Here is a 25,575-nt window from a genome sequence, read left to right on the forward strand (position 1 = left end):
CTCATTCAGGGTTTAGCAGTTAACTCAGAGTGCAGTTATATTGAGGTTTACCCTCTCGGGTTCACAGCCTGTCTCTTGGTGTGATCTCAAAGCCTCAGCTGGGTGGGTCTGAAGCGATGTGGCTGGAAGCAAGGCATGGGCCAGGCCCTGGTGCATCCCTGGTCATCCATCGTGCGCACCTCGCCAGGGCCGGCTGGAGGTCTTAGCAGGTCTTTGCAGTATCTAAAAAGGAAAATACAAAATCACTCGGGAAACTTAATTACTCTGTTACTGTTATTAAGCATTTAAAACACAAGTTTCATAACTGCCTTGTGATAGCTTTGATTATGTTCCTTTTCAGTATTATGCAAGCAGCTCACCTTGTGATTATGAAATAGTGAAATGTGCTTTCTAATACTCACCCTCTGTTTCTCAATGAGTTCATAAAACCTCTTCTGCTTTCCATTAATTATGGAACAATAGGACATTTTTCTTTTCTCTTTTAAAAGGAGCTGAGGCCTTTATTTTATTTTTTCCAAGTTCCTGGGCCAGCAGCTCCACTGAGACCTTGCTGTTCCTTGCGGTTAGACCAGAGCGGACGTACCTCCTGTCCTTCACCACACCGTCTGCCACTCGGGGGGAAATAGCACATTTGTGGATCCATCTAGGAGATCTTGCTGCTCTGGAGCAGTCCCAGCTAGTGCAGTGGCTGTGGCTGGCACTAGTGCTGCTGGTGTGAGCCACTTACCGTGTTAGCTGAGGCAAGTGGGAAAAGTAGGAGCAGGCCAGGGTGGGGTGACTTTCTTTCCTCCCCAGAAGACGTGAAATATTACCCTGCTTGTTTGTAGACAGTTATTTTCCAACTGGAAGTTTCTGTTAATACCAGAAGAAGCCCTTTCTGCATTTTAGTGCCCAACAAAGACCTCATAGCACTGAGGCAGGGCAGAGCAGGAGACCTCTTGTGTACAAGGCCCCAGGAGCTGGAACTCTGGTCTTCATCTACGGGAGCATCTGTGCCGGGTCTGGATTTACCCTATCTCCATATCCAGCTGTTGTAGGATAATAGTGATTTTTTTCTTCTTTCCTGTAGAGGGAAAGAATTATTTTTTTTTTCCCTAAGCACAGATGGGGAGTGCAGTGCTGCTCAATTTGCCTGAGAGCACTGAAGAGGATGTCTCCAGGCTCAGCGGCCAGTGCTGCAGCTCCGCTTGGATTTACATCCACATCCGGAGACACATAACTCTTTGCAGATGCTAATGAGGAGTTTACAGATAAGATCCCTTGTGAGGAAAGGAATGCAAGGATAGTCTTATACCAAGGGAAATCAAGGTGAGGGGAGGGATCAAGCATCTTGTCTACATTCACTTACAGGCGCTGCAGCCCTGGCAGAGCCGGGAGTAGAAGTCAGACCTTCTGGCCTCTCATCCTGTGCTGTAGTCATTAAACTATGCTCTCCTAAGATTAGATAAGGTGTGTTTTCAGTGCCAGCAAGAGTTGATGAGCAAATTCCTTCAATAAATGCTTTTCTTGTAGATTTGCCAACACGGAACTAGCTTTGGGACACTTAGGAAGGGAAAAAAAAAACTTGCAGGTGTCAATTTTCAGGGAGGAAATCATATGGGAAGATAACCAACAGGTCAGAGTTCTTGAAAGAACCAGCAAAAGTGAATTTGTGACCAAGACTAGCATGCTAAGACAGGTAGCCACCAGTTGTATAGAGAAACATAAGACCAGTGCTGGGACTTGGAGTGAGAGTGATGTGAAGCCAGCTCTTAAGGCCTGAGCAGATGTGACGGGGGACCAAGGTGCAGCCCTGTTACTGACAGTAAATGCTTCAGAGCAGCTGTCAGTGATGAGGATGGCACTCTGTATCTCTTCCTGTTTTAGAGTAAGTGATGTGGGAAGCCCACAATTCAGTGTTGCTGCCAGCAGCCTGCCACGAGTTTTAATACTGCTTGACAATCTACTAGAGCTCAGACCGTGGTGAGACATGGTGCAAGGGTTTGCTGCAGCACTGAGATAGATGCTGACGTTAACAGGGTTTTGCCTCAGTATTGGGGACCTCATTATTGGGTGGATCCAGTTGCAGAGCTCTGATTTTCTTACAGTGTGAACTGTTAGAGTGTGGTTACCCAGACCTGGAGTAACAGTTTGGTCCTGGCTTCAGAGTGCTTGCGGTCTGTGCAGGCACGGATGGTTTCCCAGCAGGTTGAAATACGCCTTTCCAATACATCGGGTGTTCAGAGGAGAAAAGGATTACCAGGGCATCTTGATTTCATAATAATTTGTCTTCCTAGCTCTGGCCAGGGGCTGTAAGGCAGACTGGAGCTCAGATTTGCTGGATCAGGTGAAGTGACACGGGTGGGTCAGGTAGGATTTAGGGTGGCCCTGCAGAGCACCGGGTTGTGGCTGTGTTGAACAAGGCTCTGGCAGTCCCTCACCTGAGAGGAAACCTCTCTACCAGGCTTGGAGTGCACAGAGAGCACCCGATTGACTCGTTGAGTACAAAACAGGGCGAGGAGAGCTGCGTGCAAGGGGCAGAAGCTCCCAACTGCACTAACCTACAGGGCATTTGTCGTACTGCTTGTTTTCCTGCCCGATGGAGTGCATTGCTGCTGCTGCTCTTGCACAGGTTTGATTTCTGGTTATGGGCACCCTTATCTGGTTCTGTAGCCATTAGTTCTTCATCTTGCCCACGTGGAAAGCTGTAAGTTACTTCACCCGATAAGACTTTTCTTATCAGCTCTGACGTTTATTGTGTAGAATTCAAATTATTCTAGGAACTATAAAACGGGATGGAGCCTGGGGATTACAGGTTAAAAGTTGTTCCTCTTTCTGCACAGACCAGTGAGATTTAAATGGTGACTGAAGAATTGCTGCATTTGTCAAGCCAGGTCTGAGCTCTTGATTGTGCATCATGTCTAGAAAAAAAAAAGCACATTTCCTGAGATTGCCTTTCCTTCCTTACTTTGTGCAACATCATCAAAACGCTCCTTTTGGCCCTTTAAACCCATCAATGTGCTTGTGAAAGATTCAGAAATGCTTGGGCTGAGTTTGCGTCACCATCGGTGGCCTGCATCCTTTCTGTGTGGCTTTGGTCTTGCTTCCTCCGTGCTGAGTAACTTGCACTCCCCGTGAGCTCTTCAAAGGCTGTGCCACCCTCTGGGAGGCTGGCCCTTGCATCTTGCTGTTTCTCTTAAGTATTTGAATGATATTGAGGCTGCTTATTGGAACCTGCTGCTTTTTTAGTCATTAACACCTCTGCACAGAAAGAGCAGGACTCCAGTAGAAGGGCTTGGCAGTGGTGGGGATAGCCAAGTGATGCTCAAGCATGATCGTGCCGTGGAGTTGTCCAGCAGAAGTGAAGCTGGCTTTGAGAGTCCACCTCAAATGTTGTCCTGTGCAGTGATGGTGCCACCACGGGATGGTCTCAGCCTTCCTCGTGGCTGAGGAGAGGTCCCACGAGCTCTCTTTGCTTCACGTGTCAAGGTCTGGCTGAAGTCTGGACTGAATAACAAGAAATTATCACGACTAACATTGTGCTGGTTAAAAAAAAAAAAAAAAGAAGTTAATAGAGGTGAATAATGGCACAAGATACACGGGAATCAACATTTTTCTCCTTGGAGGCTGTAGTTGTAATCCACTTAACATTCTGTGGAACACAAGATTAATTTTCTTCAGAATAATATATGTGAGGGCTTTTCTTCCCAGTTCGCTGGCAGAGGCGTTGCCGCATTGCTGCAGCTGCGGGCAGGGAATTAGGGGGAAAGGATGCCGGCGACTTGCAGGGATCCAGAGGCAGCGAAATCTGGCTGGAGGAGATTGAGCTCCTCTCTGCTCCACTCCCGAGCACCTGAGCGCAGAGCTGGTGTCTGCAGCATTTGGAGACCAGCCCCAGCCATCCCTTCTCCTCCTCCACGTTGTACCTGTGCCGTGGTTTAGGCTCGCAGAGCTGCTCTGCTTTGCAGAGGTTCCTTTAAAAAAAACGATAAGCCAAAACCCCTCGTCTTCTTTTTCTTTCACAGGATGGAAAGAATGCAGCGACTTGCCAAGCTTAAAGAGGAGTAGATATAGGAGAAATAAATAAACTGATTTATTTTAAGTTGATTAATCTGATGTGTTTGTAGGTTTCTAAAATAATACTTAGCCCTGGAGGTTTTCGCAAATCAAATAACAACAAGAGCAATTAATTTAGAAGCAGTTGGGAGTGTTTCCCACCCCTTTGCACATCCCTACACCCACGTGATTAATTTCCCCGCTTATGGGCCAAATCCTGCTTGGGGCTGTGCATATGTCTCCTGCGGGATGGGGACAGGGTGGCATCTCTCTGCTGAAAAACCAAATGTTATGCACCTCCCTGCTCCGTTTTCCCATTTCATGCAGGTCTTCAGCAGGCTGCTACCTGGGGTCTTGCTTGCAGGGCTCGCTTTGCTGCCGTGTGCGCTGTGCGGATGTTTCCAGCCTGCCTGTGTGAGCCGATAAAGCTGCAGTCCTAGCAAAGAGCGTTCTACTCGCAGAGGCCAGATAATGCCACAGCTCGCTGCAGGGAGGAGAGTAGCGGAGGGCTCCAAAGGCAGGGAATGTCACGGGGCTGTAAGGTGACAGGGAGCCAAACTGATCCCATAAAGCAGGTGGTGGTGCTTGGATGCACCGAGCGCCACGGTGACTTGCGGAGCAAAACCAGCTCAGACCCGTGTGAGAGGTCCTTCTGCTGTGCCTTGGCTGAAGCACTCGTGTAGTACACACAGCACATGAACTACGGTGCAGTCCCTGCTCCCCACCCCGATTAGTAATGGGATTTGGAAGAAAAAACAGCTCCCAGAGCCTACAGGAGCGTTTTACAACACGAGCCACCAAGAAATACAGAAGCTTTGCTATGGGAAATGCTTTACGACCTGGCAAAAAGCTAATGTGAATCATTTCGGCGAGTGTGGATGGCCTGTGGCTGTCAGGCAGCCCTTCTGGCACGCGTCAGGCAGGATCTTGCTTCTCTTGCTGTGGGATCTTGTTCCCCCCAGTTTGAGTGAGGGTCTGTCAAGATCAGACGTCCGGGCTCCCTGGTGAGTCGCACTACTCAATGGAGCCTGTGAAATGTAGGAAAAGGGTGCGAAGCCTTCCTCCCCCTCCCCTGCACCCTGTTAACTCCTGAGTGAGAAAGCTCTTTCTAGATGGGAGACGTGTGACGTAACATATCCTTGACATTTCTGATTTTTGAGTAACTTTGCCGGTTTGTCAAGGCAATTCTATGACAGACGTGTCCACAGTGCGTGTTTGGGGAGCTCGAGGAGCATCGTTGTGTTTTTTATGGTCTGCTGGCTGCATCTTGCAGGCTTCTGCAGCTAGCGGGATGCTAGGTAATGTGATGTGATTTGCACCCTGCTTTGTCCTTTTCTGAAACAAAATGGGAGAGACGTTCTCCCATTTTGAGGTCTTCTGACCGCAAGGAAGGAGCGAGGCTGCCTTCCCTTGGTGAAGGCAATCGCAGATGTCCGAGCTCGGTGGCCTCCCCTGGAGACTGCTACACCCAGACTCAGAAAGGTGCAGGCTGGCTCCCGAGCTGCCACCCCCGCAGACATCCCCAGGCAAAGCCACCAACGGGACCGGCTGTTGGAAACGCTGAATTTTGGCCTGCCTGCGAGAGAGGGCTCTCTGCTGTTGGTGCTGGGCTTGGCGGTGACCTCGCTTTTCAAATGCGCCTCTAGGAGCGGCGTGTTAAGAGGCTGCAGTTCCTGAAACAGCTGCTCTGGTAAGTAATTAAACCGGCTCCTCTGAGATCCCCTAAACCTTTGACAGCATTTACTAGTCGGTAGCAATTTCAGCTTGATGCAAACATTTGCTGGCTGAGGTGAAACTCTTTATTTCTCAGAGGGATGAGATCTAAACATTTAGGAATAATATCTTATTGGTCCGAACCTGCGGATGAGCAACTTCCAGTGTGGAGAGTGTCCAGCTGCTGGGCTCTAATTGATGTCTTGCATCCTAAGAAGTGTGGCACAATACTAGCGGTGACTTTAGATCTTCTGGGGACTATAGATATGATTTATAATTGGCTCTGTAGCTTTTTAGAGACTCTGAGCTTAGCCGGGCCTTTTATATATTGTCCTGCTGAAGTTGTGTGCTTGAATTAGGCATGTGTTGAATTGGTGCCTGTGCTGGGGCCGCATTCATCTGGCACGGCGCTGAAAACGTCGGGGTTCGTTCGGCAGTGCTGCTTCTGCTGGGGCTCTGCACTGATCGACTTGCGGCTCTTCCACATGAACAGCTTCTGTGAGCTGGAGGGAGGGCTTGTCCTACGGATGTGAACAATTGTGGAGGCCTTCCTGAGGATCCCCGGGATGTGCCTTAAAGGTTTTGAAGTGAGAGAGGATCGGGCTCGTTTTAGATTTTGGGGAGAGTCATGCTTCAAATGAAGAGTAAGCGGAAACGCCTTGCGTCAAGGGTTGTCGACTATCACAGTCAACATCTTACCGTGATAAGACTTAGGGAGGTCAGATGTTGCTTCAAGTCAAAACCCACAGACTGTCGCGTAAGGGACATCAGGACTGGATGGAGGCACCGTGTGGCTGGTAATGCGTGGCTCAGGCTTTTGTAGGAGCGCAGAAGAGGCTTGGACCCTTCTTGTCTTGGTTGGTTTACGTGTGTGTTTACCTCATGGATGGCTTTTTCCTAGACTAGGGTATTGTAACATCCCTCCTGGAAGAAGGCTTCAGGACAAGCTTCATGCATGTCAGTGCAGTCACTGCTGTCCATTACTAGCCTCACTAGCACCACCTGGGCTGTGGGACCCGTTACCTACAGTGGTGCAAACGCGTTATCTTGATCTGGTACCTCCTTGTTTCCAGGTCTGTATGTGTTCCTAGTGCCCACCTTTGTATGTCGGGAGGGTGTGCCAACCGGTTGCTTTTCGTTTTGACATAGTAGGAAGGAGAAATTGGGTGAGAAGAGCTCAGATTGTGTGTGCGAGTGCTAGGCTGTAAGCAGGACATCTGGAAGAGGTCGGTATATTGGAGCTTCGGTCATCTGGACCCAGTGGAACCGCGTGGGACTGGATGGAGGGGTATGTGCGTGTGTGTAGGTGGATTTTTCCTGTTCTTCCTTCAGTAGAGCTGTTGGCTACACTTTTGGTTGGTAGCTACAGATCCACACTTACGTCTTAAATCGAACGGGCAGTAGCTGAAGAAGTGATCCAGCTTTATTGACCGAAATGCCCCATGTGGTCATTGGCTCTTCTTTAATTCCGCTGTCGCCAGCTGTTTGGAGGCTGTAATGTTTTGGAAGGGAAGGAGGGCTGGAGCTCTACTCCAACAAGAAGCTGGGGAGAGGAGCGTGGGAGGCCTGGGAGAGCTCTTGTGTGGTTTGGGTGGGCAAAGCACGGCGGTGACCCTAAGAGAGGGCTGGAGGGAGCAGCTCCTCGTGGGATGCTGGAGAGGAACGGCTCAAATGGGTTGGTACATGGGCTTCTCTCAGCTGTTGGGTGGAGAAATCTTTCTCCTGTTAACAGCTTAGCCTTTGCAACAGTTTTTCTTTTGCTGTATAGGAGCGTGGTTTCTTGCCGAACATCTTCGGTTGAGATGTGGTGCTGGGTGTTTGGGGGTGAGGGAGGACAAACTGCTTCTTCAAAACGAAAACAAAACCCTCAGCAAGCTCCTTAGTGCTCTTCCAAGTAGAGCAGCTTGTATCGCTTGAGTAGGCAGGAGGTAGATGGCATTGATGATGGCTTGTCTTGTGAGTCTCTGGATGGGTGGGCGAGGGAGGGGAAAAAGTACCGAAGCTGGGAGAAGACGTGAGATTAAGCAGTCCCAGTGAGCACTGCACAGCACCAGCGTGGTTCTGTTTGGTTACTTGGCTTAAGACTAAAGCAAAATATCCCCCCGTGCAGCCTGTTGAGGTTTTTTTTGTACTGCTTTTATTAATGGACAGGCTTAGGGGTACCTCTGTGTGTTGGGAGGGCAGTGTCTGAAGCTCAAAAAGGTAACGTCGCCAACCTCTTTTCTCTGGAAGTTCCCAGTAACTCAGTATTTTATTGCCTTGGCCTTTGCCTTGCTGCGTTGCTTGCCGTCGTCTGCAGCTATATAAGCAATCCTCTCCTGGCTTCTGCCCATGGTCATATTACTCAGAAGGTTGTTAACTAGAAGAGCCTTGGAGACGGAGACAACGAGTTTATTATTAAAAAGGAACTCTGTCCTCGAGTACTCCTCCAAACCCTCCATTTTCCTCTAAACCGTGTGCCATTTGGGACTGCTTCCCCACGGGGATGGGACCGTGTTCTGTCAGATCGTACAAGTGCTTCAGTTCCCGCAAAATGAGTGCGGTCAAGAGTTTTTGGAGGGAATACCAGCTGACTTCTCAGAGCTTGAGATTTTTCAGGTCCTGCTGTTCGGGAGGTGTGTGTGGCTGCCCGCAAAGCTTCTGACTTCGCTAACGCGAAGTCTGGGTTCACGGGGCACGGCGCAGCTTGGCCGTGTGCTCTTGGGAAGTACAGGCTGTGCGGGTACGCGGTGCGTGAGCTGAAGGCTCGCTCCTTTGTTTCGTACCCTCATGACTCACAGCGATGTTTTGCATCATCTGAAGCACATTAGCCTTATGACAATTTTATGTGTCGAATTGCATCGCTGAAGGGCTTTTCTGTCTCTCCTGCCTTCTTAGTAAGGTCTTTTCTCATGCTTTAAATTTATGAGCTTCCTCCCCTGGCTGGGGCTTGGTAGGGTAAGAAGACATGATGTTCTCCGTGCGGTTGTGTGCAGGTACCATGTCTTAAAACCACTTGTGCTGGGAGTACTGCTCACCGCAGTCATGCTGAGCTCCGTGGCATGGAGATTCGGCTCTCCTGCGCACACTGCTGTGTGCTCTGACCTTGCCATTAGTTTACAAGAGCTGACTACTTGGGCAGGATGACCCTTGGGTCATCCCCATGCCAAAATGCCGTGCTGTGACTACAGGGACTCGTCTGAGCAGGGGCAGCTGGTCCCAGATGGAGCTCACCAGGTGTCGTGTGGAGGACAGCGAGTAAACTGCTTTGTGAGCCTGCTTTGGGTTCTTGAAAACCCAAATCGGTTTAATGGGAACTCCTGGTGAGGCTGTTTTAACAGGGAGCTGCAAGGCAGAGGCTCGTAAAGCCGCGGTGTTTGGAGACGTTAGTGGCACGGGCTTTATTCGTAGTGGAGATGAAAAACCCCTCTCCTAGCGCTGTGGCGTTGCATCAGCTAACTGGAGCCTGGGGATGCTCATCGGCTGCTAACCCATAATGGTGCATTTCTTTCAGTTACACAGAGCGTTTTTCTTCTCTAGGGTTATAACATTTGCTTAATGAGTGGTTATCTCCATGATTTTTGGCTGGAAGTTGTCATTAGCCGCTCAGAATTGGGGGAATAAGTGCACAATGATTACAGAGGCTCTGATCTCTCATTTCCCCTCCTGTGCATTCGCAGCAATAGTGGTTTAATTGGTGTGCCCCTCGGTTCCCCACGAGCATCTCTCCCCTGTCTCCTCGTATAACCCTTTCTGCTAAATACCTTCTGTGCGTGTGCCGGAGGGGATCAAAATTAGGCTCCTGCGAGGAGAAGAGGCGAGCTGGGCATGCAAACCGCAGACAAATGCTTCCACCCTTCCCCTCGTGTTTGTGGGCATCTGCCTGGCCGTATTTAGGGACAGGTCACGAGCGATCCGCTGTCTCTGCCACAGATGAGCACCTGCAGCCCTCAGCCCTTAGCTGGCCTAGCCCGGCACGTGGTCACTGCTGTTTGAGGTCTCCTCGGGCTCGCTGAAACACGGCGCTGCTGGCAGCGATGCCGTCCTGCGGGGTCTGCGCTGAGCGGAGCCATTTTAACGAGGAAAATGTTCCTGCTGGGAGCCCAACTGCTGCTTGCCTCGCGCCGATAAGTCCTTCCAAAAGGATGTGTGTGCTGCTGCCGGAGTTTGGAGGCGTTCTGCTTTATCATCTGTATACAGAAGTCCCTTTTCTGACAACGCAAAGGTTTTAAATATATTGTTTATGGAAATACAGGGGGCGTTTTTCCATGGTATTACTGGAGAAGGCTGCTCTTGCCTTGCTCCGTGTCTCAGACCGTTTTTAGCCCCTCAGGCTTTGATGCCACCGATTTTCATGGGCATTAGGTCAGGAGTGTAAGAATTCCCCCTTGAACTTCAGCCTGTCCTGGCGCAGCTGCAGCAGTGGGGTCGGATCCTGGCTCGGGGGCTGTCCCACCCTGGCCAGAGGACCCCTGGCTCTGCACATCCTTCACCACGGGTGCTGCTACCTAAATATTTCCTTTCCCACCCCCGGCTGAGCGATCTTGCTGAGCGTTTTGTTGCTTTGGAAGAGCCTGAGGACCAGGCTTGCCCGTGTGCTGGCAGGAGCACGGGGCCAGGGCAGGCAGCTGGAGCAGCGCGACGCGAGGCAGCTGTTCTCATCTGCAGGGCTTTAAACGAACCTGCTCCCACGTCAGCCCTGCACAGCACCCACCCACTGCAATGCCGGGGTGTTGGGGTCCCTGAAACGCAGCCCCGAGTCGTGCTGAGGGCATTGCCCCTGCCTTTCTGCCCCCTCCTTTGTTCCGGAGCCAGGAGGGGGAAGGAGGGACCTGCTCCTGCTCTGTCTGTACAGGGCTCTCAGCAGAGCTACAGTAATGCAAACCGTTTTAAGCCTGAAGCTCACGTAGGGCTGGAAATTGTCCCTGGGTTTATCTTAAACGCTGGTTCTCTTCCTCAGTTTTGATAAGTGCATCTTCCTCCAGTAGCCCTCAATGACCACCCACATCACGTCTCTTTTCCTGTTATTTCTGAGCTGATTTTTTACTGAAACATTTAAACCAAATAAAAGGAAAAGGGAATCTATGGCCTTTGTGAGGACAGGGGGAGGAAATGGGCCACGGTACCCCTGCGGGCAGGGGCAGGCAGCCTGGGCAGGGTGAGCAGAGAGCCCCGGGGCCGCTGCCAGCAGCCGCGCTGCGCCCGTATCTGCAGCCCTGCAGCCCGGCCTATATTTGGTCTGAGATTCCTCCTGCCTGCCCGGGGCTGGTCCCCAGCCAGGCCTCTGCGCCCTGGATTTCTTCTCCCCGGCTAGGTCCGAAGCCCCCGTTGAGCACTCCAAGCACACCGCCCTGTTTGCCTGCCTGCTGTGCCCATCAGCCGGGGCTTCGCAGGGGTGGCCGCGTCCCCCAGGTGCCGGGGACAGCCCGCAGCAGCCATTAAGGTGCAAAGCTCATCCCTGGGCTGAGCCAGCTCAGCGGAAAGAAGGATTTCTCCCTGCCCTGTCCTCTGGGTGTGCTTCCTTAGGTCGCTGTTAGCAACACGCTGCTCCTGGGCACGGGCAGAGGCTGTCTGGGAGCAGCGCTGTCCCCCTGTGCCCGCTGCGTGGGTGAAAGCCGCACGAGGAGGAGCAGCAGCAGCAGCAGCGGCGCTGGGAGGAGCGAGCACCCTCCTCTCGCTCTGCGTTCCCGGCGTGTTGCTAGGGCTGCGCTCAAATCCTGCCCGTCCCCGCCAGCAGGAACTGTGCCGTGGCTCCGCGAGCAGCCCCGTTACCTTGACAATGCTTCCCCGTGGAAATGCGGGGAAGAAAGAAGCGTGGTGGTGGTGGGGAGGTGGTGGGGAGGCACGGCTGCCACGTGCAGCCGGGGTCTGAGGTCTGCGGCCGCACGGCAAACGAGCTGGGATAAACCTGGCCGAGCTGGGTGAACGAGGGGTGGCCCCGGAGGGCAGCAGGGGGGACTCTGGGGTCTGAGGTTTGGGAGGTGGTCAGAAAATGTGTCAGACAAAATGGTTCTCGTTATCAGAAATGGCCAGCTGCTTCCCGGAATCTGCTTCTCCAAGCCTCCCGATCATCTGCCCTAGGCACAGCTTTCTTCTCTCTTAATCTCCTAGTGAATATTCAAAAATAGATATACTTGTAGCACTTGAAAAGCCTCTTTCAGAGTTGTTTCAGCACTGCAGAGAATAACCCTAAGGAAAGAAATTCAAGAAATAAACAGCAGCTGCTGTCAGCCCTCCCCTCCTCCTTACCCAGTTTGTTCCAACTCGGTGCGCCACTGCTCCCCTTTCCCCATCTGCTTTTGGGGAGAGCTGCCCTTGGTCAGCTCTGGGTGGTGGATGGCACCTTTGGGCTCCAGCTGGGCTGTTTTCATTGGCTTTTGCCCGTATTACTTCTCAGACCCCGGGCTTTCAGCCCTGTGAATTGGGAAGATGTGATGGGGAAGATGTATGAAGGCAAGACATGGTGTTCCTGCATGTGCAGGGCACCTCCTGGGCTGGGGGAAGGCGGCTCAGGCATGTCAGGCTCGGATTAACTTACTCGTGGTGTTACTAGACGTTGAAGCTAGCTTCTCAGCTGCTCACAAAGACCCAGTGTTTGACTTCAGGGCCCAGAAGTCATTCTGAGCTGATCCCGGCTTTGTAATGAATGAAACCTCTCTTTCCATAAGCTGGCACGGTGGCGGAGGGCTTCCCTCGCCTGTCTCCCAAGGAATGCTTCTGAAGGCTGCTCTCCCTCCTCCCGTGGCAGAGTCCTGTCAGACCGCAGGTGCCTTTGCTCCCTGGGACCTCGAGTCATTTCAGAGCAGAAGTGATTCAAAACCCCGCAGAGCCTCCGAGTGCCGCCAGGGATCCCACGGGTAACCCCAGCCTCAGCCCTCCCCTCCCTCATACCTCGCAGCAAATGTTGGCTTCGGGCAGTGCCGGTGTGTGCTCTGCTACGTGTGCGTGTGTGTATGTGACCGCCGCGGGGCCAGCGGGGTTGGAGGGGTGTGCAGGGCTTCTGGGTGTGCTTTGGTGCCAGTTTCCAGGTCTTTGTGTCCTGTTATGTGTATCGGACAGGCCAGAAGGCTAACGGCCAGGCCTCAGGGACCTGAGGACCCCAGGATGCTGCTGGGACCTGGCCCGGTGGGGCTGGTACGGGGCTGGCTCGCCACACGGGATGGATTAACGCTGGCTCCACGTGACTGCAATGCTTCCGATCCCTGGGCTGTTGGAGAACTTTAAAATGTTCAAAATGTTTGTCAGAAAATGTTGATCTCTTTATAGAATGCTTATTTTTTCGAAGAATTAGAAGTACAGCTTATTAAATGATTCTTCTTCCTTTTCTCCTAGGATCCTGCGGGAATCTTTGAGCTGGTGGAGCTTGTTGGCAATGGCACGTATGGGCAAGTCTATAAGGTAAGGCTACGCCGGTGTCTGAAGTGATCCTGCTCACCTTGGCCGTGTGCTGAACGTGGAGCATCCCATCGCAGCAGCCTCGTTAGGTTCCAGCAGTGTCAGGCCTGACAAAAACCTCGCTGGACTTGGGCTTTCCGTTGTGTGCTCAAGCTCTGCACAGCACGTGGAGCTCCAACCATAGCAATTTGTACTAATTCTGAAGCTGCCACTAAAAAATGGATTGCTCTCTTTGCCTCTCCCCCCAGTTGCTTTTTATAGATTCCGTGATGAGGGAGGGAGTGGGGAGCCTGTGCTTTCATAGATAAATCTCTTCAGAAGGGCTGTATCGTGCTCCAGGACCCTGCTCAGGCTGGTGCTGTGCCGGTACCGTGGGGCTGTAGCACGCAGGCTGGCTGCCGCTTGCTGCTTGGCAGAAAGCTGCTGCCGGAGGAAAACCACGGCGCTCGGTAGGTTTGCTTTCAAGCTCCTGCAGACGTCTGGCAGCAGCTCTCCAAACGGGAGTACAAAGGAGACCGTGGAGAACAAAATTATAAAGCCATGAGCTTCCTCTTGAAACGTTTAAAGTGTCCGTCCGTTGCTAAAGCACATCACCTGTCCCGATCACCTCTTAGCTTGAGGGGATTCCAGAATTTTGTAATCTTGGTGGGTTTTTGCTGTGGATCATTCTTGTGGGGTTAGCAGGGGTTGAATTATTTTGGAGTCTGGGCTTATCTGCGCTGAATGTGTGGTGAAAACATGTTTCTTGGCAAGTTGCATGTGGAACTTGCTGAGGATTTCAGGTCTGCTGGCAGATAGTAATCTCATGGGCCCCATTCTCCAAAGGTTTGTGGGTGTGGGCACTAGATCTGTATTTACACTGCACTTGTGCATGTGTGCACACACACATCCCATTTGCCTGTCTTGCCCATGTTCCCTTTTGACAATAGAAAGGAACACATCCACATGCTCTGCCTTGGTCAGTGGGAAGGCACAGCCCTTGCCTGTCACGCAGCGCAAGACAGCGAGCTGGCCCTAATGAAGAGGAGAAAAGGGTGCTTAGAAAGCCACCTGTCAGGAGCTATTTGTTCTGATCCTGGTCTCCCCATCCTCCCGCTGCCGCGGGCTAATTCCATCAATTCCGCGATAGAAGGATTGAAGTGAACTGAGGGTGAACCGCAACTTCTGGGGTTGAAAACGTGTCAATTTTTGAACTGGAATAAGTCGAAAACGAAAGAAAACAGCCCCCCCTCTAGCCCCTTCTTACCAAGGTTATATTCCGGGAGCCTTCCCCTTGGTGCTCGCTCCGGGCTGTGTTCCCCGGAGGGTGGTGGTGTCCGTGGTGCCATTGTCCACTCTCGTGCGCGGAGGTCGGCCCCGGGAGCTGGGCTCGGACCTGTTTTTCTTCTCAGCCACTAAAATAATGGCAGGGAGTGACCTAATTTTAACTTAGGCATATTTCTAACAATCAGTGGAAACTATGCACCTTTACTGGCCTTTTGAAAGTGTCATGTTTTTGTGGAAAGCAGAAAAGGGAAATAAACTATCTGATGTTGGCTCTGCTCTTCGCACAGCTCCACTGCGCCTGTTTCCTGTTGCAGTGGTTTGTTTGGTGCCTCCAGGTACGATCGTAAAGGGAGGGAGAACCGTCCAGAAGCGTTCAGCTGTAGGCTTTTGGGGAGGTAATATCTTCTGAATGCTTCAGTGTTTCTTTTTCTCCTTCTCGTACAAAGAAGTTTCCTTTTTGCTGTTTTTAATGTGCCGGAGCAATGTGTCCCGGTGTGATTGACTCGCTGGCAGTGCCAGGCAGGGTGGTGGCTGGGGGGGGGAAAGCTGCTGTCCAAGCCCAGTTGGTAAGTGCTGAGGTAGGAATTCAGGCTAAGGCTGAGTTCAGGTTCTCTTAAATTGAAGTCTTGGAGTTGTATCCACTTTATAAACAGAAGAAGACTTTGATAGAAAGCATACATAACTGTTTATGGTGTCCCACCCTACAGCCTAGCACGGAAATAAGATCTCTGCGATTCCTTTCCTCCAGATACCACCGCTGTATTTATCTCTTAAAGCCAAACAAATGGATCGGTTTTCAAGACGCTTAGACCTGCTGGCTCCCTTCTAAAAAACATGTTTGAGGTTGCCCTTACCTAGGAGCAAAAGGTCTCCAAGCAGTCACATCCTCTGGACAGCTTAGAGGTCAACAGCAAGGCCGCTCGGGGTCCCCAGTGCTTGAAGGACGTGGTGTGGAGGTGCACAGCTCCAGGGGGAGGGCGCAGAGCTGTACATCGGTGCGAGCCGAAGGCTGGAGAGGTCCTCATCAGGACCTGTCCTCCTGCCCGCCCTCCGGCCATGACCAGCAGTAACTGTAGAGAGAACGTTCCCCCCTCAGCGAGCTCTTGCGGATAGCTTGGGTTTTATTTTAATGAGAGGCCGCGCTGGTGATGGTTTATCTCTCTAATTGAATTGGAAGCTGTGCTTTATTTTCTAATAATCCTGCATCTAATGGTACGGATTGTAAATCGCCTTCGATAAACGGCTAAGATCTTGCTCGCTCCAGTGCGAGGCATTGTTGTGCCACGGGATTTTTGCGTTCCTGGATTTTTTTTTGAATGCTTAAAGAAATGGCTAGCAGAGGGGACAGTGCTCTGGACTTCAGCAATTAAGCCGTTGCCTTGCTGTTTTTAGCAGGTAGCTGATGACTGGAAACAAAACTCTAAATGCAGAAGTCGCAGAGACTTTTGATAACGCTTCAGAGCATTACTGGAAGTGTGAGGGAAGGCTTTTTGTGCTGCAAAATATTATTATTACCGTTTATCTCTGATTTTTAGAGAGCAAAAAGGCCTTGCATACTGAGCATACTTAGACTGCCTGAATCAATCTCACCGACGGGGCTGCAACTGCTGGCAGGCCGACCACCGGTGAACACGTGAGCTGAAAGGGAACTAACACCAGATTCCTCGCTGACACCCTCCCCGCGGGTTGGTGCAAGACTGGAGGAAGGCATTCGGTGGGCTGGTTATCGTGCGCTGAATATGTCACGAAATAAAGGGACCCCCCCATGTTTTTAGGCAGCTGTTTTGGTCACTCTGGGAGCCCCCTGTCAACATGCAGCAAGGTGGGAGCAAACTCCTGGAGCAAAGTTGTGCCCAGCGTGGCCACAGCAGGATTTTAATGCCAGTCTGACACCAGGCGTGCTGGCTTTGCTGGGTGTGCCCGGGATGTGGCTCTCCATTTGCAGCTTGAGGGAGGCTTTATTTTACAGGGTACAAGATACGGCACCATGGGCTGGCTCCATAGCTGCACAATAACTATTGATTGTTTAATTAGCTGGGAAATGCCACATAATCGCTAAGCTGTTACAGCCTCGTTCTGTGCTCTCGTTCAGGGCGTGTGGGACTCATGGCCATGGTCCCTGTGCGCTCTACTCTGCCGTCATGGGTGGCAGAGGGAGCAGCACTGGGGACACCGTGGGGTGCCACCAGCTACTGCCTGGCCGTGGGGTGTCCCTGTCCCCGCCAGCCATCGCTGTGCCGCTGAGCGCCAAGATGGGAGCATTTGCTGGGAGGACAAGCGTTTTGGAAGCTTATGTTTGAAGCCCAGTTTTCGTTCTGGTTTTTGCTTCTAGGTTTGGTGCAGTAAATAAAAACTTGAAGATGTTGAAATTCAAGAAGCCACGTGTGGCTGCCTCCTGGGGATGGTGTCCCTGAGCCTGCAGGTGCCAGAAGAGCCAGGATAACGTGGTCCTGCCCTCCCCGGTGCTGTCTGTGTGCTTCCACAGTACCCAGCATGTCCCCAGCTTTGTGTGCTCCCTGAGCACTGCTGTGCGTCCCCCTGCTGAATGAGTAGCTGGTGGATATGCTAAAGAAAGGCTTGCTTTTTTTCTCTTTTATGCTGTTTGGAGGGGAGGTGTAAGAGAAGAACTCCTGTGCAGGTTTGCTCCGTGTTCAGCCTGCCCATGGTCTGGCTCAGCCCTGGTGGGAACAGAGACTCTGCAGGTTCCCAGGTCATTACAAGCAGTTCAAATAATTAGCTTGAGTCGAGAATGACATTAATTGTTTTTAATAATCAGTTGTTTTTGTTGCCTCTCTTTCTGAAAGACCGACGGTCAATAGTTTGATAATTAATCACTGTTGCTTCTAGCCCAGTGGAAGAAGTTACCACGCTGCACAAAATTACCGTTTCCTGCGGATTGTTGCTGTAAAGAATTAATCTTAGCTATGTACACAGCTTTTATGGCTGAGGGCCGACCGCTGTGACTTGCTCGAGAGGCCGTGCTGCACGCACGCGAGCCGCAGGCGCTGCTCCCGGGCTGGCTGCTGCCGCTGCCCCTCTCCTCTGGGCGCCCGTCCTGCGGTCCCTGGTGCCCCACAACACCGGCACCCGCCGTCCTGTGCTGCTGGGGAACACGGAGCCCCGAGCTCCCCGCACCTCTGGCCCACGGCAGACGGCTGTTGGGTTCGAAGGGGTGAATTAAGTGTTTGTCTTTTCCCACTTTCTTGTAGCACCTGGTTCATTTCATTGAACTGGAGCCAGAGGTGTTCGTCTAGCACCGTATCCTTTGCTTTGGGTCACTTGTCAGTTCTGGCCTCTTCTTCAGAGCCTGCTTTTGCTGCGTATGTGGGTGTATCCGTCCCTTGGATGGTCGCTGCAGGTGAGGCAAATATATCAGGGTGTCGGCACCCTCTGATTTGGGTCGTTCCCCAGCTCTCCGAATAACAACTCGGGGCCTGCTCCATGGGACTGAAATGGGAAAACTCCTTGTCTGTGCCTTGCTCAGAAAGCAGAGCAGATGGAGCAGGAAGGATCAGATGTGCCCCACCCAGGGCTCTTCTTTCCCTGGTCTCGAGGCGGTTGTGGTGTGGCTGGGACCCTTCACACCTGTGTCCAGGTACGGGGTCAGCCCGGGGGACGCCCTCCCCACAAGGCAGCGCTGTGTCCTCAAGGTCACACGAGGGCTGTGTGACCGAGCATACGGCTGACAAGCTGCTGTGTAATCCTTCTGCATTACAGGCACAGCATTACGTACTGAGCCCTTGCTTCTGCTGGGATGGCTGCCTGCCTCGGGGAGCCCCCCGGGGTCTCCCCTTCTCATGGGGCCACCAGCCTGTGGGATGGTTTTTGTTTTAGTCGGTTCTTACTGGGCTGGCACGCTGATGTATGGTAATGCATGCTGGCTTTATCAGAGGGTGAAAAACAGTGACCTCGATTTATCAGCTTCCCTGTGATGGTAGATTACCTCCGGAAAAGAAAGCCATTCCCTTTCTGCCTCAAATCACATGTATGTTTCTGAAATGGGGCCTGCTTTTGGCCACACGGACAAGGAAGTCTTAACTGGAAAATGCTTAAAATGATCTTTCACTTAGGAAGAAGAAAAAAAAAAAATGGCTTTGTTACCAGAGCAACTGGTACATCTTGTGCTGCTTCGTTTCTCTGAACCACACAGAGCACCCTCCGCCCGCCCGCCCTCCCCGCAGGAGCCAGCCCCCACACACCTACACACCAATATGTCACGGTAACTTCTCGCCGGCTGAATAATGGAAGGGGAAGGTGCTTCTTACACTGTACAAAAGGTGACTCCAAATGTCCCTGCGTTAATTTATTGCCCCCCCTTTCATCTCTGTCCCCTCCGCAGCCCGTGACGGGGCAGGGCAGGCGCAGTGCCCGTGGCGCTGGCCGCTCTCCTCGCGCTGCTGCGCGCTCTGCTTCGCTCAGCACTGCGCAGCCTCGCGAGGCAAGAAAATAGCTGCAGTGGCATGGGGGAAAAAAAACTCTCTTTGAAGACGCCGAGCAAAGCCAGCGGCACGCTGCGGGACGTGGTGGCTGGCCTCGCGGGGCTGGTCGGGCGCCAGGCGTGGGCGCAGGGGGAAGGAGAGCCCTTTCCTTGTCTCGCCGGGGTTAGAGGATGCTCTGTGCAGGCAGGCGCCCTGCAGAGCTCTTGATCAAGCACCGTTTGGCCACAGGAATGAGAGAGGTGTCTGCCCTTGCTTTGGGGCTGCTCTGGGGATCGCTCAGTCCTTTTGCTTCGGGGCTGTTCCCGGGGATGTCCCTGCAGCCAGATGCTCAGAAAATGGGCAGCTTTTGGGGGCTGGGTGCGTACCCTGCGCAAGCCTGGCTCTCCTGTTCGGGGGGTGCAGCTTCCCAACCTGACGCTTGCAGAGCTCTGGTCGCTAACAGAGTAGAGCAGTTTGTTACAGCAGCATGGCCACGGCCAGCGGGTGAGGTTTGGTTGCTGCAAGGCCTGGGTGGATTATAAAATAATTTCCTGTTAGAATATGCTGATCTGATGGTAACCCTGGGCTGCAGGGAGGCGAATGAGGAAGATCTCGCTGGAAGAAGCAGCCAGCGCATGCTGGTGGTTGTTGTTGACTCGTTCATGGTATTTAATGAGTATCAGGTTAATGATTTAAGCCTGGTGTAGCGTCCAGGAAGCCTAGCGCTGAGCCCTGCGGTTACTAACTTCTCCACTGGCCTTTGCTGAATCACTTCTCCTCCTCTGCCCTGCCTGTCCCCAGCCCTCCCCTGAGATCAGGAGCAGTGCGGGTGCTCTGCGGGCAGCAGAGGCCGCTTGCAGGGAGGTGCTGCGTCAGGGGCAGTTGTTAACCGTGTTCTGCAAGCACAGACTCAGGCATGAGGCTGGTTCCAGGGGAGCTGATGCAGCAGCCACAGCACCAACCAAGCAGCCAGACCACCAATTTGGCTGCTGCCCAGCAAGATGCACAGGGCCGCCATCGCCGGTAACAGAAAACTCCTCTACACAACATAAAGCACTGAAAAGTGCAAAGTAGGATCCTGGGGGTTGGGTCAGGCTGCATGTCTGAGGCTTTCACAGTGGCCAGTGTTTGTTTTTGATGTTTCTTGCTTGTCCTTTTTTGCATCTTTTCCGATTCGGGTGCAGCCTGACTTGCGGCTGGCGCTGAAGGCCTGAAGCAGAGCGGTGCCGGAGGGGAGCCGGTTGGAGCTCAGCATCTCCTGGGAGCGCCTTGAAAGCTCGCCACAGAGAGAAGCGTGGCTCTCGAAATCTGCAGTTTATTCTTAGGCTTACCTGGGAAGCCCTTTACACTAAGAACCTAAAGATGGAAAGTGCCAAGCAAACATAGCCCGCTTCCAAATGTTGTGTTTTTGTTTTCTTTTTTTTCCTCCCTCACATAAGAATGGCAGATTGGTGTAACATTTTTTGTTGTTGTTTAGGTCATTTTAAGTTCTTATATTTGAATTTGCTCGTGGAAGAGTGTGGCTGGGAGCTGGCTCCATCCCCACGTCTCCAGCGAAGGCGCTGCCCTCGCTCCTGTCCCTGTCCCCATCCCACCCCTCTCCTCGGCGTGGGCAGCCGAGGAGGAGGAGGAGGTCAGGGCTTCCAGCAGTGCTGCGCGTTGTGCAGGTTCTCACAAAGGAGGAAAGAGAAGTAAGAAAGAGAAAGCACTTAGTTGGAGAGGGATGGGGGGGGGAACCTGTGCCTTCATTACGGTCCTGCGTGGGGCTCGGTGCTGCGCGTCCCGAGCAAGGGCAGCGTGTCTGGGCCCTGCCTGCCAGCCCCACGAGCTGTGGCTGGTCCCTGCCCCAGTCACCTGCCTGGCTGGCCTTGACCAGAGACACGGATATTGACGTCCCAGGGGTTATTTGTGCCCCATGCTTCATTTTCTAAGACTTTCTGATCCCCGCTAGGTCAGGGCAGAGGTGTGAGGTGTCTGCTGGTGCAGGCTGTGCCCTGCAGCATAACCGACATGCCGTGCCCCGCGTGGGTGCCGCGTACCCTTCCTCGCCCTCTGCAGCCCCATCTCTTTTATAGGGGAGCTTGCAACCCGTGGCAGCGAGTTTCCAATGCAAATAACCTTCTGCATCATATTATTATTATTTTAATCCACTTTAAAACTGGATCTGAGCACAAACGGTAGCTGAAGTGACCTGTGTGTGCGGGGGCAGAGAGAGGGCAGGGAGCTAATCCCGCACAGCACGCTCAAAACTGGGAGCTGCTGGGGGGAGAGACTTGCATAAAGGGCAGAGAATTGGATTTTAGATTCCCAGAGGTAATTTTTCAGAGCTGCCCACAGCCCCGCTCTGGAAGCTGTGTGGGCTTTGTTAGCTCTCCGTGGGCATTAAAGACCAGGAGGCAGAAGCACCGTCCCCTGGCAGCGTGCTCCTCGTGCCGGGGCTCAGCCTTCGCCCCTGCTGCGGGGAACGGGCACAGCCCCGTGCTCCTGCTCCATCGCATCACCATGGATGTTTTCTGCAGCTAGTGCTGGGCAGGATATTTCTTTTAATAAGTCTAGCTATTGAATTCCAAATAAACAGATAGTGTTAGCTCGTTACAGTTCTTCGACTCCCTTGAGAAGTGGTTATTAACAGGGTCAGTGTGAAGAAATATATTTTATGTTTGTCTTCGTAGTGTCTAGATCAGATGAGAGCAGGCTTAAACAGTACGACTGCTACATTAAAAACATTAACTCGTGGATGCCTCCTCATTAGTGAAAAGGTGTGATTCTTTCCTTGCAGGTTGCCATTGTGTTTTCGTTGAAACGACTGTGGTGCAGTTGGTGCGGGAACTTCAGGGTGGTTCCTCCATCTGGGCACGACCACGGGGTGTCTGCAGGGAGCCCTGGGATGGGGTGGGGTGGGAGCCTTTGATGCTGAGCTCTCATCCAGGTCCTCCTCTCAAATCCCTGCTGTAATGGCAGATAGTGGTTGCTGTGCCGGATGGAGGGCTGGAAAGGAAAGCCTGGAGCTTGTCCAAGGCCTCTCCTTCTCCCTGTGTATTTATCACTGATTTTCTTGGTGAGGACATAACTCCTGGAGCTGTGAGTTCCCTGATCGGGTGGCTGCAGCCTTGTACCCGGCTTGTGATGGACCCAGGGCTGCTGGGTCGTGCCGGCTTGTGTGGCACTGCTGGTTTGCATGTAAAGAAAAAAGTAATGTTTTTCAGGAGCTGTTGCTGAGGATGGGTTGAACGTGTTAATCTCAATGACAATGAAAGCAAATTTAAGCAGACTTTTTTTTTCCTTAACTTTAAACTTGACATGATGGATTCGTCCGTGGAGAGTCAGAACTGAGGCATGGCAGGGGTGAGCAGTCCTGCACTTACATCAGCCATGAATTTAGCTGGTGTGCATCACTCTGAGGAGCAAAAGGAAAAGTGATTTATTGCAATGGGAAGTTCTTGGTCACAGTCCCGTTTTTTCGTGGATTGCTCAGGTCTCTCTGTGTTTTCCAGCATTGCTGTCCGTGTTCGGTCCTAAAAGGTGTAATCCTAATATTTCACCGCCTCTGAATGACAAAGAAGAAAAAATCCTCTGAGCCTTCACCAGTGGCGTGACCTTCCAGTGGTGGCAGCGTGTGACGGGACGTGCTGGGGCAATGCCATCGCCTCTCCTGGTAGGCTCCGGGGTCAGCCCCGTGCTGGCAGCGAGGAGGCACAGACGGGCAGCCCCTTAATCCCTCCATCCCACGCTCTCTTGATGCTTTGCATCACCTTTTGAAAAGATGGGATGTTTCTGCTCCAGCACGTCTTCCACTTGATAAGTCTTTATGCTAATACTCTTCTCGGTGTTGCAATTTGTCCCTGAGCAAAGCCATTAGTTGGGAATACGCCGCCTCATTAAGTGGCTAACTTGAGCATTCAGAAGTCTCCAGCCGACCTCCTCCCTCGCAGCCTGGCAGATAAAAACCTCTTTAGTTTGAAGCTCTTACGGACGGCATGAAAGGCTGGAAACATGTCTTCATGTCTTACGGCAGTAGGAACTCACGTGTAATCAGCAATCAGCGTTTAAGAGAAACTGCAAATACAGCTGGACTTGCTTTTGTTAGAGCAATTGTTATTACAGGCAAAGCCGGCAGGACCGCGGGTGCTGGGTGGGAATGCCTTCATGTCCCGTGCTTCGGAGATCTTCTCTTTCGCACTGGAATTCAGCAGGGCCAGGATCGAGGCCAAAGCCTTTCTTCTGCACATAACTAATAGGAAGACAGCCGCTTCAGCAGAATTTCCGTGAATAGCCTGTTCCAGATGAATTGTGAATTGTGTATCTGAACGCCGATAAGGCGAACCCAAGGGGTAGTTTGCAAGAGGAAATTGAAATCTTCTGTTGGAGGAGCGGGCTTCTGAAATGGAACACAAAAAGGCACTTCAGGACTTTTCACAAATGTTCCTTACCGTGGAACTGCCTGAAATGCAGCAAATGTGATCTGTGGTGCTGAAGGGCAGCGTCCTGTGGGTGAGCCCTACCAGTTGCACACAAAATGCATCTGCTTCGAGTCCTGGAACAGCCAAGCAGCAAGCCAACCCTTCGAAAAGCCAGCTGAACCATGCTCTGAACCACGCTCTGGTGGTGTTTTTATTGACAAGGAGCAGCGTCTGTAGGGATGGAGAACCTGGTACATTTGCAGTGTGTTCGGAGTACTCCGAGTTGGATGAGCTGCTCAGCCAGGCTGTAGTGGGAAGGAGAGGGCCTGGTGGTGTCGTAGTGGAAACCTCGTCTGCAGGGTTAAGCAGCAGCAGCAGCATTCGGGTCCGAGGTCTGCTCTGTCCTTGCAGAGCTGGCACTGACAGCGCATTTCTGCACGCCGGCTGCCATGCGTTAAATGGATTTCCATGCATGCTGCTACGCTCTCATGCCGGATTGTGCAGGGCACGGGGGTTTCACGTTACAGGTTTTTGCCTGAGGAGGGGCACCGGGGTCCAGGAGAGGCTTTCTTCAAGTGGTGTGTTTCTCATCAAGCGGGCTGGCTTGGGCTTTATGAATCATTTCAATCCAGCTTTGCTGCAGAGTGCCCCCCACACATGGGTTTGCCTGGGTTAGCACGCCCAGCACGCAGAGCACTGCCGTGCATCCAGGCTGCAGCCCTTCTGCTTTATGGCTAACTCGTGGTTTTATTTTTATTTATTCGTTGCATCTGCCTGTATTAGCTGAAACTTGGCACGGCCAAGGAAAATCGGTTCCTCTTTGAGTACCTCAATGCCTTGAGTGTTGGTTTTTGTTCCCTTATTGGTGACCATTCACAACCTATTTTGGAAGGCACTTGAGAAGGAATCAGCTAATTATATCATTTAATAAAAGATGTGAGGATACCAATTTAGGGAGCGCCGGCAGTGTGGAGAAGCTGGGTCTGAAGAATGTGATTCGTGTTGCATGGGAAATATTAATCACGTCAGCTCCCGGGAGACAGGTCTGCCAGGAGGGTGGTTATGTTGGATGCACCACTCGTCCCTCTGAAATTAGGCTGTGTACAAGAACTAATAAAAGCAGAATAAAAGATTTCTAGCAGAAGGGATCAATAACTTGGAAGCATTTAAATTCAAAATTAGAAAAATGGGAACGGTTATGGGCAGGGAGAGCGTATTAATAAAGGCAAACAAGTATTTGCTGCTGCTGGTGTGAAATAAGATAATTTAAGAGAAATGCTCCAAGTGCCTTTTGTTGCAGATAAAACCTTTTGTTAGATTCCCAAGCAAAATGGAGCTCGCGACTTTCAATTTCAGGGCTCTCAGATGATCAAAATACCGTGGGGCAGTCTGATCATATAATACCTTGCCGGAATGAGGTCATCAATAACTTTTGCCTGGGTGTGATTTACACAGTTGTCAGTGTCTGAATTGCCATAATATGTCTCTGCCTGGGAAAAATGCTGCATTTGGAGGAAAAAAAAACCCACAACCAAAGCAGTAGCTCTCTGGGTAGCTGGTTCTCTGCTAATAATGGATACAGAAGAGTGATTACTTGTGATCCATTCAAATAGAAATGCTCAGCGTCTAAAACTAGAGGCATGGAAGCTGTTACAAGGTCAAGCAGTGTCCTTTAAGGAGAAATAGGTGGTGAATACTGTCAGCTGCAGATAACGCACCTGCAACATCGTGAAAAGTGCATCTGAAATGAAGATTAAAGGTGCTTTACACTCACACGGAGCTGGGGGTGGGGGGGAGAAGATAGAGGCAAAGTCAGAAAAAAAGAGGATTAGCTTTTGGTGGGTGACAGACGATAACTCTTGCAAGGAAGAGATTTAAGCCCCAAAGAGCTCGGTAACCTGGGGAATTATTAGAGGTTTCTGTAGCCGCCTCCAACTGATGATCTTCAGCAGCTCTAAATTGTTTGGTTTTGCACCTCTCACCCCATGCATGCGTGCACATGGTGTCTTCTGTATTGCGGGCCCTGGTCATCCACGCTCACAGTCTGCTCTAATTTTAGATGCCCCAGTTTAAATAGAGGCAGAAAGGGAGCTGACCTTCAGCTGTGCTGCCAGGCCTCTTCCTTTTGCTGACATACCCTGCGGGTCAGGGCGCCGAGAGCTTCTGAGAATGAAGTCCTCATGTCTTGGCAGATGTTTGCAAGTATGCAGTAATGGGGGCAGAAAGCTTTGCTGGAGATGCTGCAGTGAGTTCCTAAGAGAAACTGGATCTCTTAGCTGGTGGATATGAGCCAAAAGTAGCATTTCTTAATACTGTGAAGAGGGAGATACTGGAAGTGCTGTCAGTCCCACCGTGCTGAGAAATGCCAG

At 51.8% G+C, this 25,575-nt stretch overlaps 1 protein-coding gene across 10 annotated transcripts in view; it reads left to right on the plus strand.

Moving 5' to 3' along the window:
- The window catches only part of TNIK (TRAF2 and NCK interacting kinase), a 152,864-nt gene that overhangs the window by 12,527 nt on the left and 114,762 nt on the right, over positions 1-25,575 (plus strand). For 9 of the 10 annotated variants that reach the window (XM_035334103.1, XM_035334111.1, XM_035334105.1 and 6 more), the window contains exon 2: positions 13,060-13,125. In XM_035334103.1, the coding sequence (XP_035189994.1) occupies positions 13,060-13,125 (66 nt within the window). Of the gene's footprint in view, positions 1-13,059; positions 13,126-17,035; positions 17,099-25,575 lie in introns of those variants that run through there. The other variant, XM_035334107.1, reaches the window with a different exon arrangement.

Source organism: Oxyura jamaicensis, chromosome 9 (assembly GCF_011077185.1).
Source record: "Oxyura jamaicensis isolate SHBP4307 breed ruddy duck chromosome 9, BPBGC_Ojam_1.0, whole genome shotgun sequence".
Taxonomy (NCBI): Eukaryota; Metazoa; Chordata; class Aves; order Anseriformes; family Anatidae; genus Oxyura; species Oxyura jamaicensis.